Source organism: Chaetura pelagica, unplaced genomic scaffold (genome assembly GCF_000747805.2).
Source record: "Chaetura pelagica isolate M959 unplaced genomic scaffold, ChaPel_1.0 scaffold28, whole genome shotgun sequence".
In the NCBI taxonomy this organism is placed as follows: Eukaryota; Metazoa; Chordata; class Aves; order Apodiformes; family Apodidae; genus Chaetura; species Chaetura pelagica.
The window spans coordinates 65,073-86,354 of NW_009954303.1; the positions used below are offsets into that span (position 1 = coordinate 65,073).

The 21,282-nt window shown below is 38.4% G+C and overlaps 1 protein-coding gene across 1 annotated transcript in view; it reads left to right on the forward strand.

Annotated features, from left to right (window-relative positions):
* CARS (cysteinyl-tRNA synthetase) overlaps nucleotides 1–13,238 on the forward strand; it is a 33,816-nt gene extending 20,578 nt beyond the window's left edge. Inside the window, 8 exon segments of the mRNA XM_010003897.1 lie at nucleotides 1,156–1,345; nucleotides 1,809–1,877; nucleotides 4,734–4,815; nucleotides 8,629–8,709; nucleotides 9,082–9,149; nucleotides 10,558–10,617; nucleotides 11,305–11,388; nucleotides 12,618–13,238. Of these exon segments, the coding sequence (XP_010002199.1) occupies nucleotides 1,156–1,345; nucleotides 1,809–1,877; nucleotides 4,734–4,815; nucleotides 8,629–8,709; nucleotides 9,082–9,149; nucleotides 10,558–10,617; nucleotides 11,305–11,388; nucleotides 12,618–12,752 (769 nt within the window). The 3' untranslated portion in view covers nucleotides 12,753–13,238.
* Nucleotides 13,239–21,282: the final 8,044 nt, after the last annotated feature.

Consider the following 21,282-nt stretch of genomic DNA (forward strand, 5'->3'; position numbering starts at 1 on the left):
TACCATTCTTCTATCTGAGAAGTGACCAATAATTCACTGTGGTTACAACTGGAAAAATAGTATTTTACACATTTCTAAGTGCATTGAGCAAACTGAGACAAACAGAACCTAAGTGACCTGACTAAAAGCCCAAACAATCACAGTGCCAATGTTTGAAAATGTTGAAAATGAGATAGCACTATAAATAATGCAGTCTTCCACTTTAATGACAAAATTACATTATTGTTTGTAATATGAACAGCTATTTATAGGACTTCTATTATGAGTGAAATTTAAAATAGAAGCATCTTAGGTGGTAGTACTAAAATTGTTCCTAGTACAGTTCACTGTTGTGGAGAGACGTTGACTATTGAAGGATCAGATGTTTCTGTTCTGCCTCTGAAAATTCCACCTTCAACTTGAGGTTGGTAAAGAGAACCCTTTTTTTAAAAAAAGTTGGAACATAGTAATAGGTCAGAGGGAAGTGACAAAGGAGTGGGAGGAAGAGAAGATAGGCTTTATGGATATTTGGTTTTGTCTCCTTTCTCTATCCCTTCTCATTCTCTTTTTTTTCAGGAAAAAATATGTTATTTGAAACAGTATTACTCCTTGTGTGCTGAAATGGTACTTGGTATACTGTATTACTTATTATGCCTGTTCATGAATATTACAAAAGTTTGCATTAGTTTATTACCTGTATCTGCTTGTAATAGCTTCATAACAGTTCACTTCCTAGTGAGTTAACTTCCAAATTGGTTCTTCTCACTGGGAAGTTACAGAACAGTGTACTTGACTTGTACATAGGGAGAGGAGAGCAATACTGTTTAAAAAAAAATAAAAAAATAAACACAGGAAGGTACTTAGTAAGCAATGTATAATACTTTTAAAAACTGGTATGAAAAGGTCAGTTGCTGAAAAAAAAATGTTAGATATGATTGTTTGGCCAGTTGTTGGTAATTAGATTATCCTGCCTTTGTCCATAGCAGCAAAACAGCAGCATCGCGATTATGGCTTTTTCTCACTTGTCTGTTTTTCCTTCAAAAATAAACGATAATCAACAAAAGATTATGTCACTTTTAAGTCCCCTTTTAAGTCCCACTTCTTCCAACAGAAGTTCTTCGGAGTAGGTTGCAGATGCTTTTGACATCAATAATAAAATTTTGGTTTTCTTCCTAGTTTTTACGACAAGAAGGCAGCAATCCATGAAGCACTGTGTGACAATATTGACACTCGCTCTGTCTTAGAAGAAATGCGTTCGTTAGTCAGTCAGAGTAACTCCTATATTGCTGCAAAGAAATCTTCCAGACAAATGCCAAACAGGCTTCTTTTAGAAAACATCAGTTCCTATCTCACTCAAATGCTAAAGGTATGTAACAGCAAGTAGCAACATTGCTATTACAATTGTGCAATTCTAACTGTTGTGGTTTTCAAGTATATAGGGTTCTGCACAGTCTTTGTTAAATCTGTAGGAAACTGGAGATCTCCCACATATCCCCTACCAAAGCAACCCCAGATTGCAGCGTGTGCTGCAGGAGGAACAACTTTGAGTCCTTTATGTTACTTTATAATTTCAGCTAATGTTTAGTTAAATAGTGGAGAGCCAGAGCAGTCAAGAAAAACTAGACAGAAAAAATACAAAGTCAGTATGTCAGATCTGACAGCTTTAAAGCAAAATCTGAAAGCAAATGCTTAGTATGCTTTATCATTTAAAAACAAAAGCATCTCATTAGAGCAGTGGATTGTGGCTAGCACATGTGATTTTGCTAATTTTCACATACCTGTGACTTGATGCATGCAATTATTTTTATTTTTTTCCCCCCCTTGACCAGATTTTTGGTGCCATAGAAAGTCCAGACTCAGTTGGTTTTCCTGTTGGAGGGAACAGTCAAAACATAAATGTAAGTGAAGGACAAAGTTCACTATACAAAATTACTCCGTGCCCTGTGAAAGCTTAGGTTAGATAAAGTGATTACATTACAGATATGCAGCTGAGTTACCTTCTTTCTGCTTTTAACATTTTAATCTGAGGTAAGTCATTGAATTAGGAAGCAGTATTTTTCTTTTATGAGAGTTCGGTTTTTTTATAGGTTTGTTTGATTTAATGACAGACAAATTGTATAGCAACCAGAAAAATAATTATCTTGTCTTCTGAATGATGAGTCTGTTTAAGAAACCACGTTAACTACAGACAGTATGTGCTACAGTTTAAAGACTCATTATGAGTATTTGTATGTTAAGTAGCTTCAAAAACATAATTATACTCATTAAACTTCCTTGTGGTACACCAAAAACCAGCCTGGAGGCAGCTGGAGTTTTATACGCATTTCAATCTCTTTTTCTGATCTCATTTATAGCCACAGGTTTTATCTGGCTTCTGAAGGCTGTTTTGCTTTGGTCACCCAGCAGTTCTACTGGGATGCAGAATTTTTCTGGAAATACTTTGTAGATATCTGATGAAAGTGCCGATGGGTCCTTTAATAACAGTAATGTTTCATGGTGCAGGCAGGAGAAATAACTCCATATGAACGTTAGGCAGGAATTTTGCTTTGTTCCTGCAGAAAATCTGACATGGACAAATTGGTGCTTTTTCTGCATTCAGAGGTGTGACAGTGTGTTTTTCCTTTCCTTCTCTGAAGGAGTAATTAAAACATTTGTGGTATAACAAAAAAGCTAAACTTCTTCTTCATCAAAAGAAAAGGAAAGCTTGCTTGTGGTTGAAGAATGTAATGAGCACTCACCTGATAATTACTCATGGAAATACTTCCATTACTGTGCTGTGATTTCTTCATCAAAAGAAAAGGAAATCTTGCTTGTGGTTGAAGAATGTAATGAACACTCACCTGATAATTGCTCATGGAAATACTTCCATTACTGTGCTGTGAAAATATCCAGTAATGAAGTAACAAAGATGATAAGGAAGATTCTCAGTATCCATACTAAAACCCATGAATTTTAATTTAGTTCAAAATCATTTTGAATTTCAGAAGAACAGCAGCACTATAACACTTACCTTTTTAGGGAAAATTAAAATAAAATTTGTATTTTGCACTTCATTCAGGCAGCGTTTGGAACAGATATGCTTTATGGAAGGATTGGTAATAGCTTGTAGCAAGAAGCTAAGCCCTTTAGCTCCTTTAAAGGAATGTTGCCACGTGTAGTAGAGTCAGAAGAATCTTGTGCAGAAGGAATCCTGTACTAACCCAAGAAGCTCCTGCTTTTATCACCTAGGACATTACTGGTTTTAATCTTTAAAATATCAGGATGCATAGTGTTACATGTGTTCTGACTGTTTCATTAAATATACCCTCTTTCAATCTTCCATGCAGATACTTTTTTTCTTAGCAAAAACTATCAGGTGAACATTCAAGGTCGAAAAACTTTTCATTAATTATAGATGGCTGCAGATCAGGCTTATTGGTTCTTTGTCTAAATTGAAAATGAAGGAACCAGTGCAGCAGTTTTCTTCAAAAAATGCATAAATCCTCTTCAAAAGCTCTGAAAGAACAACTAGATTATTTGCTCTGTTTCAGTAATTTACTTGAGAGAGGACAGAAGATATTTGAAGTCAGAAATCCTCAAGTTCCATAGTCTCATTTTCCAAATGGATTCAGTGTTGCTGTCAACTTAGTTATTTAGGAAATAAAAACCTTTCACCTTTAAATGTCTCATAAAGTAGTGACAGGTCATGCTTTCCTGATGCCACTCCATGTGCATGTTGAGCTTGTTTCAATGTAGAGGGGGTAGTGGAAATGTGACTTGCTTGGTTTCTAGAGTCTGCTTTTTCTACCATACTTGTCAGTAATGGTTCAGGTTGTGGAACTGCATAGTATTCACATGTATGAAAAGTAATGGAGCACCTCCATGTCTTTCACATGGGCATTTTGAGAGCATAACAATCTATCCTGTCAATTGCATATAAATTTGTTATGGAGATTTAACAGATGCAAAAGACACATTGAAACTGAGGGGGAAACAAAAGGGTGCATTTTTTTCCTCACTCTCCCCCACTCTCCAGAGCTCTGAAACTTTCAGTTTAAGCAGTGTCCTCTTAGGATTTCAGAGGAGTGTTGGCAGACAGTGCTGCTCTGTAGTTGTTTTTGTAATTGTTCAGTAGCTGTTTGCTGTGGCAATTCACTACCACCAAGAGCAGGATTCTTGGGACTTTTTATTTGAGCTTTCATGACCAGCATTTACATGCACCTGAAATCGTTCAGAAGTAATTTCTCCCCACTTTTTGTGAGGAAGTCGTGTGAGGAATACAGACAGCTGCAATGTATTGGAAATAAATATAATTAGCATAAGCCAACATCTGAGGAACAGATTTATGTTCTAACAAAAATAAGTCCTCACATCAATTTCACTTGGTATTATATCTGACAAGCAGATGGACTCAAGTAAGAATACTCAAAACAGAATATAAAGGGGCAAATTCATCTAGGTGTTGTTTTTATACCTGTACTGCATTATAGTTAGCATAACCCTGTGGAACTGATGGATCTGTAACCAAAAGGAGATGAAAAAGGAATGAGGAGAGGCAGGACTTCATAAGTTTATTTTATCTGCACAAAAGGAAACTTGACAGCTAAGGCAAATTATCATTTATATTTTGACATCAATAGAGCAATGACAATTTTTATTGATACAGACCTTCCCTGAGAGTCATGTTTCATCCAACAGCACATAAATATGAAGTGGGTAAAGACGTGTTATATCTGAATTATTATTATCTAACTGTAGAAATAATTACCCTGCAGATTGAATCTACAGTGATGCCATATCTACAAGTTCTTTCTGAGTTCAGAGAAGGAGTACGACAAATTGCCAGAGAGAAGAAAGGTGAGAGTTCACTTTTTCTTGGATTATTTCACGAGACTCGGAGGTCTTAGGAATCAAACTGGAGAGCTAAGCCAACTGATGCAGTCTCTCTTTGCATAGAGAATAAAAGAAAAGCATTTTTAAATCAGAGCTTGTTTGAATAATTGCATCTCTGCTACCTGTCTCTTTAATTTTGGAATCTTTTACAGACTGTTAAACTAATTTTCTTTTAATTTCCTAAAGGATCTAAAAGTTCTGGAGTTATTAGGACTAGCTGTTGTTTCTGTAGATGAGGGCACTCCCTGCTTTTAAGGTATGTTAGTACCCATGATATCTTCCCATAGGGAACTTGCATTCCCTTAGTATAGATTACTATACAATTATACTGTCTGTGCTTAAATAGCCTGAGATGTTTGTTCTTACTTGTTAGCGTAGTTGAAATTGTAGTTTCCCTGATGGTAATTGAGTGCTGTCTTTGGAGAATTCATGTGCAAGTTTGCTAGAAGTTGTTCTGGGTGCTTATTTTTCCCCCCTCAGAAGAGCTTTGATCATGCTGTGTGTGCTGGCAGCAGAACTATATAGTGTTAAAAAGGTTGTTCCATTAAGACTTTGCTCGTACTATTTTCTGCTGTTGCCTGTGGAATTTTACTGTCTTTAATATGTAATTGATTCTTGTTTTCTTAAAAGTTTTTTACACTGAGATTTGTACTTGAAGGCAAAATAGGACAATTTTTGTGTGTGTAAAACATAAATAACCCATATAACAGAAACATAAAATTACTTGCAAGGTCTGGTTGATGACCTATTCAGCTGGCAAAGAATCTGAAACCAAATCCTGTTACTGTTTTGAGTTATTCTGAGGGCTAATAAGTTTACCTTGAAAGCTCAAAATTCTGTTAATGTGACTGCTCTGCTATTACTTTCAAACTCATATATGGCTGATTGATACTGAGAAATAGGCTTATTAGTTCCAAGACTAAATATTTTTCTGTAACTTGAATTAATTCAAGAAGTTTATGTGTATATCCTCAGCCAAAAATGTGAGTTTTCCTCTTTCGATAATTAAGATAACTACTTATTTTATATGAGGCTATTTTCTCCCTTGCTTTCTGATGGTTAATCTAAACTGACCCTCAGTCTTAACAGTCGTAAGGTCTCAATATAATGGGGCTTCTTGCAGATCGTTTTTAAAACATGCTTAGTGCTAGACTGCTTACTGTGGCACTTGAGCTTCTTACTTGGAAGGTACTGATTTTTTTGCCTGAAATGAATTGGGCAGTAAGAATAAAGCTGGATCTGGTTGCTGTTTGCTTGGGGTACAGAGCACTCTGCAGTTTGGCCAGGGAGGCACCTTCCATTAAACTATTTGATACATGGCAACCAAGTGGTGGTTGGCAGGACCTGCGCTGACGTGCGACTGCTTTGTTTCGTCTACCTATTCAGTTCTTGCTTGCAGGAGGTGTTAAATTGCTGTAAAAGTTTTTCTGATTAATAGCTGGGGATACTGCCTCTATGTGGTTGTAAGTGAAAGGAGTTTCCCCATGCCCAATGCTGGCAGGATCGTGTTAAATATTAATTAACATGATCTTTATTGTTTTGAGTATTTTTAGAGGTTAAATAAAAAGCATTCTGATTTGTAAAATCTGCAGAGTAATACAAATGTGCCCATCCATATAACTTTTAATAATGTATCTATATTTGCAGAACATTTCACAGAACAGCCATTTGTAAAACTGTTCTTTTTTGAAAGAATAAAATATATATACTTCACAAAAATTTTACCATCATGCAGAATGGCTAACTTTCAAACATTAAATTCTCTATTAGTATTCAAACTGGAGACCTGCACTGATTATTTGCAGTTGAGTCTTGATTTCATTTGTGAACATATCTAGCAGTTACAGTAAACAGAAAAAGGAAAACACTATGCTAGCTGTACTAACTTTGTCATTGTAACCATGCCTCCTCATGTTTTCTGCTGCCAGTCTTAATATATATGCTTCTTAAGCTCCTCCTTTTCCTACTCTTCACAGTGTTCCCATTCACAACAGCACAACACTTCTTTCACAACTGAGACTCTTTGGCTTGAAATTCACAGAAAATATGAAAAGAAGTCTGGGAAATAGTCATGGGCTCCAGGAGTGCCTAGCTGCTGGGGTGGTCATGGGCACTGGTGATAAGGCACTATCCATCCCACTGGTTTCCTGGTCACTGTCCTTAGTGAGGATAATGGCTTATGTCTTGGGGCAGACCCGTAAGCAGCCCCTTACCCACTTTCTAGACATCTTTGCTCTGGAGATATCCCATGAAAAGAACAGGCACATTTCAGCCCTAAGAAGCATGGTGCTGACTCCTCTTGATGACAGAGGATTGATCAAAGGATGTCTCCTTTCATAAATAATACATGTTTTACTATACATCTCCTTGTTCTCTACCTTGATGGATTTCTTCTTTTTAAACTTTCAATTATTCATTATTTCAAATAAGTAAATATTTATAACTGAGCAGATGCTGTTTTATTGAATAAGCAGTAGGTGTTTCTGATATATTCTTGATATGGTATTTGTAATTCCTTTGTCTGGGTTAGAGGCAACACCTTTTAGTGTGTTGACAACAGCCAGTAAGGTAATCTTACCCCTTGTTTATCTTAATGGCTTATTTAGAGTTGCATCAAACATTAATGTGGTTTACTCTGTATTAAGTGCTCTGGATCAAGAAGAATAATTACTTAGTTCACAGCAGACAAAAGAGGCTCTCTAAACTGCAGTGCTTTCCTTCACGAAGGGAGAGCTGCCAAAACTACTGTGCAAGGAATTAAGGTGGTGGTTCTTTTTTATGGTGTTAGGATAGTTGGTGCTATGTTCACTGTTCAGCTCTCTGAGGCTCTGAGAATTATGGAAGAGATGAAAGCTCAGGGATGGTACTTTTATCTATTCACACGTGCAGTGTGTTTAGTATAGTGTCTGGATGGCAGCTTCTACTGCTAGAATTCCTACCTTTGAGACCCCTATTACTACTTAGGCTTAACCAGCTGAGAGTTGCTGAAAAAGAGAATGCTTTTTATTATAAGCACATGGTATTATCTAACCCAAGTATCTATCTTGTAAGATCTGGTAAGCGTTTCCTCTTAAATATAAGACTATCTATAAAAAATGCCACTGAATGTAGTACACAACAGCAACATACTGGATCATCTTGTTGCATTTAGTCCCTCCCAGCTGCTGTTTCTTGGCAGATAAAATTTCTCAATGTTAAATATCTTGTATGAAGATTTCTTTTCCTCTTAAGACCTGATAGCATCTATTTCAGCTAAATCTTGAGTTCTTAACCATTTGTTGTCATCGAAGGCTCTTCGATAAGTTAGCAAGAAACAAAAATAACAATAGTCATGATGTCCTCATGACCACCTGGAAAGCCAAATTAAAAAATATCAGTTCTGCTGCAACTAGCTTGCTTGAAAAAAAACCCATCTTGGTCAGATGAGGTGGTAAAGATAACTGTCTGTAGAAAGAGAATGTTTGGATTACAGTTGCTCTGACAAATGTGTGTGTAGTTATCAAACTAAAAGTCATAGCCCTTCAAAGGCACTGTTAGATGTAGCACAGGATCCTTGGAAAAAATTTATGGATTTCAAGTCCCTGCAAAGAAACATGATGCTTCTATGTGTAGATGAAAGAAGGCAGAACTAACTTTAAAAAAAACCCAAAAAGATCTTTCTCTGGCCTGTGTGAGAAAGTGGCAATTTCTTAATTGCATTTAAATAACTATGTAGCAGGCTAGAATTATACTTTCACCAAATCTTACTTCACTAAAAGTATTTTTCATGCTTTGTAGTAACTGAAGTGCTGCAGCTGAGTGATACTCTTCGAGATGACATCCTTCCTGAACTTGGTGTTCGATTTGAAGATCATGAAGGTATTCAATTATATGTCTTGCAAGTCTGTAGTAGCTGTTCTTAAACTCTTACTATTTTCATAAGTACAGGAAAACAATCTGTCAAGACTAATCTGGAATAATCCAACAAAACTCAAGCTATAGCATATCCTATTTCTGATACATGAATATAAATTATAGAACTGTATATTGGAATATATGTTTTGAATATAAATATGTACATTGCAATCTTCATCTTTTTGTACAGTAGCTAATTTCTTAGTCACTTTTCAGTAGATACGGAGTTGTATTTGCATTCAGTTTGCAAAATGAAAAGAGTTATCATAGGGTAAATGTATTTATCTTTGACTTGTCAAACGTTGGGAAATAATTAATCTGTTTTTGCTTCTTTAGGACTTCCAACTGTGGTTAAATTAGTGGATAAGGACACATTATTGAAAGAAAGAGAAGAAAAGAAAAAGGTTACTTTAAGCATTCTAGCTTATTTTTTTCATTTATATTAATTTGTGAGCTGTGGATACTTTTACATTTCTTTGATAACTTCTAAGAAAAATGTGAACAGACTAGCAACAAGGAAAACAACATCAGAGAACTAATGTGTTCAGAAAATGATTTCTGAAGCAGTACCTTCTTGAAAAGTTTGTTGGGAGCTAATGAATACCTCTAAGATTGTTTGCATGTTTAAAATCTTCATAAAATTAAGGGATGTTGAGTATTGCATACATAGTGTCTTATCTCTCTGAAAGAACGATTCCAATGAGAAGCTAATTTGGACTTGTTTTGTCTGTACAAATGAAGTCAATGTTTTCCATAGAACTAGACTGTATCTGCTGTGTAAGAACTAAATGCACTAGCTAAATCTTAATAGATTTAGATGACTAGTATAGATGACCGAGATATTCAGGGTGTGGGGGCAAGAAATCTCATGTTACTAACTAAGGGCTGTGAATTCTCATTCACAACGCATAAGGTCTGTACAGGAACTCTTGGCACTTCCCAACATTGATAGACTTTTTAATGTTCAAAAGTAAGACTTCATATACAATGTCTTCAGTTTTAACAGATAGTAAAATCCATCATGATGAGAAATGTCTGTAAGACTTTCCAACGTTTCTCCTTCCATGTAGACGTTTTTTAGAGAAGGGAGAAGTAAAATGTAGTTTCTGCCAATTCCAGTTGTTTTCATAAAAAAAAAATATTTGAAGGCAGCTTGTATATAGCTGTTGGGTGGAACATGCAGCTAGAGTACATTTTTCCTGGAAACATTATTATGTTCAGAACTGGCAGAACCCTTGGAGAACCAACAGGTCTCTCCTAGTGCAAGATGATATATATATATGTATATATATATATATATACACACATATGTATATATATATATGTGTGTGTGTGTGATTTTTTTTATTTTTTTTTTAAGTTTCATAAGTTGGCTAAATTTGGATAGTTGTTTCCCTAGGAACATCAAGGGATACAACTGCTTCTTGAGAAACTGTGATGTCTTCACAGTTTGAAGCAAGAGCTTAAAATATCAGTGAAATATGGTCTTTTTTTTAAGTCATTTGCAAAATATCTTTCTCCATGAAATGGCAGAAGCATTTATTTTGCAGGCTTTGTAGGTATTTCCACATTAGCATGCAAAATGCATCTTGAACAGTTAAAACTGGTTTGTAAATAAAAGCAAATTAAATCAATTGTACAGTGGGAAGTATCAGACAATCCTAATTATAAAGCATGGTGATTTTGCTGCAGGTCATGCTGCCAGTTCTGTCTGTAATTAGATATCCAGGGGAGTTAGCTGGCTTAGATTTGTAGAAAACAAATAAATGAAGTACTTAGTTTCCTTTTACTCATTAATACTGCCTTTCATAGCTTGAAGAAGAGAAAAAAAGGAAGAAAGAAGAAGCAGCCAGGAAAAAACAAGAGCAGGAAGTAAGTGTTCAGATCTTTATAATATGGTTTTGAAGAAAAGTGTTAGCAGCAATAGTCACATGCAGGAAAGATGACATTAGAACACAGGCTCTCTGCCCAGCCTGAACTGGGCCTCCATTTCTTATTTTATGTTTCATGTACAATTTCCTGCTCAGAATGACTTTGGCTTACAGTTCATATTTGAATATTCAGCTCCTATCGTAGAGAAGCCATCTTTGAAAACACATCTGAAGGCTGCAAAAGCTTCTTAGAACAACTTAGAGCACTTATTTCAGTCTATAGACAGTATGACCTCCTTAAGTGCCAAAGTAGTGTCTTAATATGCCTGTTATAGAAGATTTTGCTTGTGTCATGATTTCCTTCCCTTTCTAGTGTTGCAGGTATGTGTGAAAACTTTTTTTCTCTTTAAGAACCCACCTGTTCCCTATGTTTGACTCTAAAATGTAGTGTTTTGTAAAAACACATTCTTATCTCTACAGTTGTCATTGAGATAGCTCAAAGGTTTTAGGCTTTGGATGAGGAGTAGACAGGCAGACGAGATTAACTCAAAAGAAGAAAAGATTGTTTACTGTGCTGATGACACTAACAGTACAGGAATCTTTGATTTGCATAGTTTGCTTTTCCTATTGCATATGTGACAGATTGTCAGTGATTAACTGTGATGTTAATTCACATTTTATTTTACAGGCAGCAAAACTGGCAAAAATGAAGATTCCACCACATGAAATGTTTAAATCAGAATATGACAAATATTCTGTGTTTGATGAAAACGTAAGAGACTCTTCTTTAGATAGGGACTGGTTTTCCTTCCCCAGTTGTACAAACTCAGTTGTATGTGTACATAGCTGACCTTGTTCCAAAGCCTCCAAGGCAGTGCATTCTGTGTTTGATGAAAACGTAAGAGACTCTTCTTTAGATAGGGACTGGTTTTCCTTCCCCAGTTGTACAAACTCAGTTGTATGTGTACATAGCTGACCTTGTTCCAAAGCCTCCAAGGCAGTGCTATTAACGTAACAAGAGGAGGGAAAGAGAGAAAGAAAAGCTGTGATATATTAATTTTATTGCCCATACCTTACATTAGACAGCAAGGCTCTCTAGCTATTAGCCATTATTTCCAGGGTGTTTTCATTTTACATTGGTCTCCTTTGGCCCCTCTTACTGCAGAGCAAAATCCCCCATGGATACTGTGGGTAGGAACACGCATAATATGTGTCTGCAGATATACTACCTTGTTGCAAGGCAAGGAGTTCACTTGCAAGGACAAACTTCCTAACTCTGCCAGAACTGATGGAGACAGTTATGTTTTTCAGAGAGGTGCTGTGCTTCCTTTTTGGTTCTGCCCATTCTTTTGCTCTCTCCTGGCAAAGGATCTCTGAAGAGGCTGGACCGATAACTTTGCTCTTGATTATCCCTTGAGGATAAAAGGAGTTACATGGAAAACATAAAGTGCTATTTCTTCAGCACTTTATTTGGGATATTGGTCCTGCTTCTGCCTCTTCACCCACACCAATTCAAGCCCTGGGGGCAAGTAAGAATGGAGAGTGTAAATACTGGAAAGTACCCGGCAAGCCAAGGAGAATGCCATAAAAACTCTGATCATACTTTCTCCATCAAGAACACATTTTTTTACTGCTTTTGCTTTAAGCCTTGGATTTAATTTGCTATGATTTAAAATTGGTCTCTTAACCATCTGTTTAAGCTTTAGTCATTATTTTCTTAACTATAACCATCTAGAAGTTAGTTGTCTAAGCCTACTTTAATACAGGACAGAAAATAAATCAACTCCCTGCCCCTTTTTTAACTACAAAGGGACCTACACAAATAGTCAAAGTTAGTTGTCAAACTTCTAGGTGACTAAAATTAGTCAAGATACACCCCATCCTGACAGCTTGTCATTATCACATTATCCCCCATCTTATTAAAACACTATTTCATAAGGAGCAAAAGCAGTCCAAGAATTTATCTTAAATATTATCTTTTTTTTTTTTTTAATATATCAGGGATTCCCTACCCATGATACAGAAGGCAAAGAACTCAGCAAAGGACAAATTAAGAAGCTAAAGAAACTTTATGAAACCCAAGAGAAGCTATACAAGGAGTATCTACAAATGGTTCAGAATGGAAGTGCAAATTGAAAACAACAGGACTTTTTTTTTTTTTTAGAAGGCAAGTGCTAGGTCACCATTGAAGAAGTGAGCATACACTGATGCTCAGATCTCTGTTTACACTTTCTATTATGTGCAAAGTAAAAATCCTGACTACGTGGATTAATCATGTCATCTGGAAAGTCAATAAAAATCCATTCTTAAAAGAAGCCAATCTGTAAGAACTTTCTTCACAACAACAGTAGCAGGTTGAATGGTTGCCAGTTCTGTTTGGGAATGTGCTGCTCAGTCAGCAAATCCACATAAGGATTCTTGGTGTTTTATATCTGTCCAGGCTTGGTTAATTTGTCCTGCATACTGCTATCTATCTAAAATCTACTGTAGCTTGCATTCTGGAATATATCACAATCAACAACATTTAGTACAAAATGGGAGTTGAGTAGTTTGTCCCACAATAAGAAAGGTATTTTCCAGATGACTTTAGTATATTTCCATAAGCAGGAAAACTGGGTAGTTCCACTATAATACTTTGCTAGCTGCTGGTATTAAAAAGTCTCCTAAGTATACCCAGTACACTTTGCATAGTAGAAGCTAACAGTCCCTTTGTTGCAAAAGGGAGCAAGTCATCCTCTTTGCTCAACCTGCAGTTGCAGTCAGGTGGGTAAGTACTAGGCAAATGTAGCTGCATTGAACAAACAGGTGGGAAAGACATGCAGGAGGGTGGTGCATTCTTGGATCTAATCCTCCAAGGAAACAGGAGTCCTACCAAAGTACCTGATTACTCAAAGTACTCTGTACCTAATTACCTGTTCAGGCCCAAGGGGAATTAAGAGAGAGTTTATAATTGAGATACAGTTTGTGGACTGGTTTGCTGTTAGGCAATACAGCTACACGCATTGCTTTTTAAGATGTTTCTAACATGACGGTTTTACCCTGAGTTAATAATCTTTATGATTATGTCTGAAAGGACAGTTCTCTGTTGCCTAATAACGCATCTCACTGGCAGTAGCTACTATGTGAACTAAAGTTCATGAAATCCTGCAAATTATCTCACCTACTTCACAACTGCATATAGCAGCTAAATGTCTGGTTTTCTATATTCATCCAGTGTTCTTAATCCTCAAGATGACTTGTGAAAAGTCATCCTATGACACCTCTGTTCTCTCAGTTCTGAGGTTCCTGCTGTAACTGTTAGGCTATGTTCCTTTCCCTAATTAAGGGTTACAATACTTTTTTTTTAGCTGTGTTTTTGTTTGGTTTTTTTTAATGTATATTCCTCCTTCTAAGGAATGAAGAAATCAGGAGTAAAAGAAAGGTCTAGTCATTTTTTTTTCTCCTTTGTCTGTATTTGCTTTTGAAAACATCCATAATGTTAAGGTCAGTAAAGCACATGCATCTTGTATGCAGAAAATAAAATACATTGTAAAGTACAAGTTCTATGTGACCTTTGTATAGTGGGAAGAATACAGAGCTTATCTTTATTCAACAACCATCTTTTAGAAGTGTGGTTTACAGAGATTTTTCTTGGTTTTACTAATTTAATTATTTTGCCTTCAGTATTTGGTTATTCTGCTAATTTCTAATTAACTTTATATTTGTTTAAACTGCACAGTGGTAGTTCAAATGGGCAGCCATGAAGGCAACTGATCCATCCTTTGGTCTGTGAACACAACACGATCGGTTGCATTTTTCCACCATTCTAACCCCCTTCCACCACATTCCTAACCCCCTTCAACAAGAAGGCTTAGGGGAGACCTTATTGCCACGTTCCAGTACTTAAAGAGTGGCTACCAAGAAGATGGTGACTTCATTTTTACAAGGAATTGCATGGAAAAAATATGGGTAATGGGTGTAAGTTACTCGTGGGAAGATCCTGATTGAACATCAGAAGAGAAGTTTTTCACTATGAGAATAATTGGACTTTGGAGTCATCTCCCCAGGAAAGTGGTGGGTCCTTCAACACTGGACACTTTGAAGACTCAGCTTGACAAGGTGCTAGGCCATCGCATCTAAACCATGTTCCTACCTAGAAAGAATGGACCAGATGATCTTTGAGGTCCCTTCCAACCTGGCATTCTAGGATTATCAGCTCATCGTTTTCTTCCTAGCATGCTCCCCCAAGACACATCTGCACTCAGGATATCCATGAAGACATGGGATGTGCCTAGGCTTCAGGCACAAGATGCTGCTTCTCAGCCAGTAAGGTTCTCAATTACAAAGTCCCTGCAGTCCTAGACAGATTCCAGGGCTAGTTCTGCAAACTCCACTAGGAATCCTAGACCTGAATAATTTCTAAACAAAGCATAAACTTCACTTTCCTTAATGTGAACTGCTTCTGAAGATACTAATTAATGTCAAATACTGACAGTAATTTGCTTACAGAAATTATTTTGGGTGATCCAAGTCAGCATTTGCTTAAAGCTAGTTAGTATATAACTACAGAGAAGATGCTGTTATCTTACTGCTGTCCTGGGTTCTAGTTTATTTATGACATTTCCATGATGACATCCTGGCTTTCCCCCCACACACTGTTTTTAATCTGTTTAGTAGAACCTTATTCAATTCCATGGCTTATCTGCTGCATCAGTGTAGAATAATATTAACCAAAATGCCTTTTTCTCTTCCCAAATTCTTCATTTTGTTTCTGGAACAACTCTCCTTGCACAGGTTTTAAGAGCATTTTCGGAATCTGATTCTCCAAAGGTTATTTTCCAGGTTTTTCCCTCAGTATTTATTTTTTAATTCATAGTCATGTCAGATAATGGTCTCTGTTGCATTTGCTGCCCAACTAAGGTTGTCTTCTTACCTCGAAAATTATTTAGCTCTTGCTTCCCCTTCCTGTGTTTTGTCTGATTGTCAATATAATTGTGGTAAAGAAAAAATATTGGAAAAGACCTTTAAGATCTTTTAAGTCCAACTGTTAACTTAGTACATCCCAGGTTCTTTTCCTCTGGGCAGCTTTCCAGCCACTCTTCCCCAAGCCTGTAGCGTTGCATATTTGACCCAAATGACCTGACACTTGGCCTTGCTGAACCTCTTAAAGTTGGCCTCAAGCCCATCAATGCAGCCTGTCCAGGTCCCTCAGGCAGATAAACACTCCCTCTCAACTTGGTGTCATCTGCAAACTTACTGAGGGTGCCCTCGGTCCCCTCATCCAGATCATTAGTGAAGATATTAAACAGAACTGGCCCCAGCACTGAGCCCTGGGGAATACCACTTGTGACCAGGCACCAGCCGGATTTAACTCCATTTACCACAACTCTTTGGGCCTGGCCATTCAGCCAGGTTTTACTCAGCAAAGCGTACACCCATCCAGGCTATGAGCAGCCAGTGTCTCCAGGAGAATGGTAAAGCCTTTGACACCATTTCCCACACCAAAGTCTAGGTAGACACCATCCACAGCCTTTCCCTCATCCACTAAGTGGGCGACCTTGTTACGGAAGGAGATCAGGTTAGTCAAGCAGGACCTGCAGTGATAATTTGAGATGATTTGAAAGATTCCTTATCTGAAACATCAGTTTTGCTCAAGTCATCTGCTACAGCATGACAGCATTCCTGTGTTTGAATTCTCTTTGAACACAATCAAATGTCTCCTAAAACCAATGTGATCCTTTTCATATACATCATAAGGATCAGGGCCTTTGAAATCCTCACCTCTTCAGACTCACCTTGTATCTTGGGTTATCACTGTTCTTCTACACAGCTACTTATTCTCCCCTGCTTTTTATAGTGCTTTGCTATCTAGTTCATGCATTTTTGAAGCTGCCTTCCTCTAGCAAGCTTGTTGCTTGACTCCTAAAGTAATAAAGCCCTCAAAACCCTCCCATACTTAAACTGGTACATTTTCTCCTCCCCTCTGTTTCAGCTGTCCTCGGAAGCCAGCATCATGAGCAGGGAGAATGTCTGCTTCATGAAGCATCTGAGTTAGTTCACAGGCCTAAATGTATTTGATTAAAAATATACATAAATTGGCAACTCTTTCTGTAAAGAAACTGCTGCAATATTTTTACCTTGTTACACAAACAGGAAGTTAATCCATGCTCTCCAAGTAAAATCAGAGCTTTGCCCATATTCTGAGTTCCATTTTTTTCCAGAAGCACTAGGATAATAAAAACAATGATCTCAGCAAGGAGTTGGAAAAATAGACTTAGTCTCCTAGGATTTGTAACAAAAACCAAGCTCCAGAGCTACTACAGATCAATTACTTCTATCCTCTCTGCAGCCAGTATTTAGCACAAAAATACCAATACTGATGAAGGAAAACTTGCGAGCAAACAAAGAATGCTGCAGCAAGGCTTGGATGCACACTGATGATGGTTTTGGTGAAGGTGTGCCAGCTGATCTGCTCCATTACTGAAATAGCACAATACCTCTTCCCTGGCAATCCATCAAGGTGGCACTTCAGTGAATTCCGCTGCACTTGCTCAGTCGGAGTGATCTGGCAACCAGGAGAAAGCAACGGCAATGGTCTGCATTCAGCATCTTACTTACCTGTCTCTCTCAGCAAGGAAAAGGGGGAGGACAGACTCTAGAGAGTATTTTGATTTTTTTATTGTTTTGGGTTTTTTTTATTATTAAAATGGGCATGTATGCGTACACATGCTCAGGGAAGCCAGTCTGGAATGTGATTTTTCTAAGCACTATGAAAATCCCTGTAGCAAAATCTTGGATTTAAAAAATATTTTAATTTTCTGGAACACAGAGCTCATGTTGGTCTGTACATGCTTCTTATTTCTCACCTATCAAAGAATTTATTCAGACAGGGGTAAGGTAAAAGCGCAGTGCTTCTGTTTTTAATTGAACCTCTGGCTGAAGGCCAAACTTGACAGCAGCAAATTGTGTTGCTGTCTTTTGCTTAGAGTGTGCCTATCAGCCATTCTAATGTGAATATTCACATTAACAGCAAATGTGCATACTGCTCCACTAAGGAGAACAAGTTCCTCTCTCACTGTTTGTTCAGGTACTGGTAGAAAAATCTCTGAATTGTTCAGTCTGGTCTTGTTACCACCAATCTTTTCAAAGACTTTAATGAGTACCTAATTACTCTCTTTAACCTCTTTATCCTAATGTTTTTATTTGCTGTCCACTGTTCCAGGAAACCACTGATGTATTTTAAATGTAAGAATAAGCAAATCTATGCCACGTGCAGTACATAACTTCAGCTTCTTTGTCTATATTTTAAGCTAACATTTCAGGTGGTGGTAGTTGTTGGACCAACTTTTTAGGTCCCTCTTTACACAATTTCTACCACACAAATACAGAAAGGAATTTTTATTCCCCTCTGTGCTTTCACAGGGCAATTTCTATACAGGACACTGTACCACATGCATAGTACTTCGTGTATCTCCTGAGACAGAACAAATTAAGTAAGAAACAAATTAGCTCTTTAGTACCAAAACTCCACTTAGTGATGATCAAAGTTCTTCCTCCCCCCACAGAAAAAAGTAGTTGACAACTAAGTCTTATCTCTCAAATCAGGCTTTGAATGTCTAGTATCTCACTAAGTGAGAGCAGTTGCCATTAATACCCACCCATGGGCAGAAGACACATTTTAATGCCAGTTACAGATGTCAGCCTAAGCTTTCTCTCCAGGGTCTAGTGCATCTGTTTAATACCTTCTCTCAGTTTTGGTTCTCCAGGCTCTCTTGTATGCTAGGCTGGGTGTTTAAATCAAGCCAGGGTGATTCAGCAAGTACCTTTTTGCAGCTCTCTCCAGGGTAGGAGCACCTGACAGCAAGATACTCCACAGATTGTGCCTTATCCACAGTCCTAAACTCTGCCACTGTGTTACGAGAGGTTAGACAACAGTCAGCAAAATCCCTCACAGATCATGGGAGATTAATGCTTTTGGAGAGGGGCACTAAAAACCCAAGGATGTAAAGTAATTTAAATGTATCTTTGATACGTATTAATGGAGGAAGAGAGCCAAATACTTCCAGCACTCTGGCCTGTTTCAAGGCTTTAATAACTGGTCCAAAAGAAACCGAGTCTATTTTTATAAGACCATCTTAATTTTAATTCAGGATTTGCCAAGTTTTGAGAACTGCATTAACCAGATGATAACTAGTGCAGAGGGACAAACTACCCATACTGCAGTAGCTGCAGTAGTGTCACTAATAGCCTGAACGGGGCTGCAGCCTTTTCTTGCAACAGCAGAAAGGTGCATCTAGATCACACACTTAAGCAAAACCTCTTACATCTCTGTTGGAGATGAAATTTGGAGTTTGTACTCCAAACATCTTCTGGGTGGAAAGAAGAAAGAGCTTTTAATAAAATGGAGATTGACAGAAAAAGCTTAAAAGAATACGTGACAGGTATGAAGCAGAAGCAAGAACAAAAGCATGATGTTCTGATGTCATCTCTCTGGACTTTTGCAAGGAGTTCAACACTGTCCTGCATGACATGCTGGTCTCTAGATTGGAAAGATATGGATTCAATGAATGAACCACTTGGTGAATAAGGTATTGTGGATATCAGCAGCTTGATGTCCAAATGGCAGCCAGTGATGAGTGGTGTTCCTCAAGGGTTGGCATTGGGACCAGCGCTGTTTAACATCTTTGTTGGTGACGTGGACAGTGGGACTGAGTGCATTCAGGAAGTTTGTTGACAACACCAAGGTGTGTGGTGCAGTTAACACGCTGGAAGGAAGGGATGCCATCCTAAGGGACCTTGGCAGGATTGAGAGATGGGCCTGTACAAACCTCATGAGGTTAAATAAGGCCAAGCGCAAGATCCTGTGTGTGGGCTGGAGCAATCTCAAGCACAAATACAGGCTGGGTTGAGAATGGATTGAGAACAGTCTTGAGGAGAAACACAGAAATCACATCAGCTAGACCACGGCACTAAGTGCCACATCCAGTCTTTCCTTAAACACCTCCAGGGATGGTGCCTCTACCACTTCCCTGAGCAGTCCATTCCAATGTATGATCACCCTTTCCATGACGAAGTGCTTCCTATATCCAACCTTAACCTCTTCTGGCACAGTTTCAAGCTGTGCCCTCCTGTCACTAGTTGCCTGGGAGAAAAGCCCGATCCCCACCTGACTGCAGCCTCCCTTCAGGTAGTTGTAGGGAGTGATAACATCTCCCCCGCATCTCCTCCAGGCTAAACAACCCCAGCTCCCTCACTCAGCATGAGCCAGCAATATGACCTTGCAGCCCAGAAAGCCAGCTGTGTGTTCTGGGCTGCATCAAAACAAGCGTGGCCAGCTGATCCATCTCCCCCTCCACTCTGCTCTTGTGAGAGCCCACCTGGAGTGCTCTGTCTGATTTTGGGGCCCCCAGCATAACAAGGACATGGAGCTGTTGAAGCAAGTCTGGAGGAGGGCTATTATGATCAGAGGGTTGGAGCACCTCTCCTGTGAAGATAGGCTGGGAGAGTTGGGGTTGTTCAAAGAGAAGGCTCTGGAAAGAGCTTAGAGTGGCCTTCAAGTACGTGAAGGAGCCTACAGGAAAGCTGGGGAGGGACTTTTTGCAAGGACATGTACTGATAAGAAAAGGGGTAATGGCTTTCAACTGGAATAGGGCAGATTCAGGTGAGACATTAGGGATAACTTCTTTCATGTGGGGCTTGGAGCAGCCTGGTGAAGTGGAAGGTGTCCCATGGCAGGTCTAGATGATCTTTAAGGTCCCTTCCAACCCAAACCGTTCCATCATTCTAAGAAGCAGGAAGACCTTCAGGTAAATCCTCCTTGCAGAGTTCATTATGGTTTTATTTGGAAGACTCAGAATTAAGTGGTGCCATTATCATGAATAAAGTTGCCCCAAAACAAGAAGTCATGGAAGTATGAGGAGGCCATTAACCTGCACGTGTTAGAAAAAGGACTGGTTTGGAGAAACAGGGAAAGGGAGCTGAGAGTAAAGAAGTGAAGAACCTCCCACTGAGCATGTCTCCTGGGCCACCAAATCTGTTTGTGCAACTGGCCACAACATTCCTGCAGTTCTTTAGCTGTTCGAATGTAATTCAAAATTATCTTATGCTTTCATTACAGTATCAGTACCTACTCAGTTCACAATTCTTTATTTCTGTCACTAAACTCCTACAGTAACCAATTAATCCAACATTTATGTATTTAATTGTTAATTAATGTCGGTCTCTTCATTTCCAAGTTTTCATTTTACCCGTGAAGGGATGGTGATGATAAACACAAATTGTGAATTGCTGAAATCCCAGGCGAAGTTGCAGACTTGCTGAAAGCCTTTTTGTAAGAACCAAGGAATCCACTGACACAATCAAGGATGAGATGGTTTTCCCGGCGAGTGAATGATGACCAAGGTGCTTCCGTGGCTTCAGGCGGTGAAATCGCACTGCGGCCCTAACACGGCACCTGCTGCGTGCAGATCCCCGCACGGGCGGGAGCGGTTGTGTTGTTTGGGTTGGTTTGTGTTGGTTTGGTTGTTTTTCTTCTCGTAAGAGGAAACTGTGTCCTTATCTAGACTAGGAAACACTGCTGGAAAGTCAAACCTCTGCATTATCCAAAGGTGCTTGGTCTGAAACATCAAAAAAGGGACCTTTTTTTTTAAAAAAACAACAACAAAAAAGCTGCCAGGACCACCCCCCC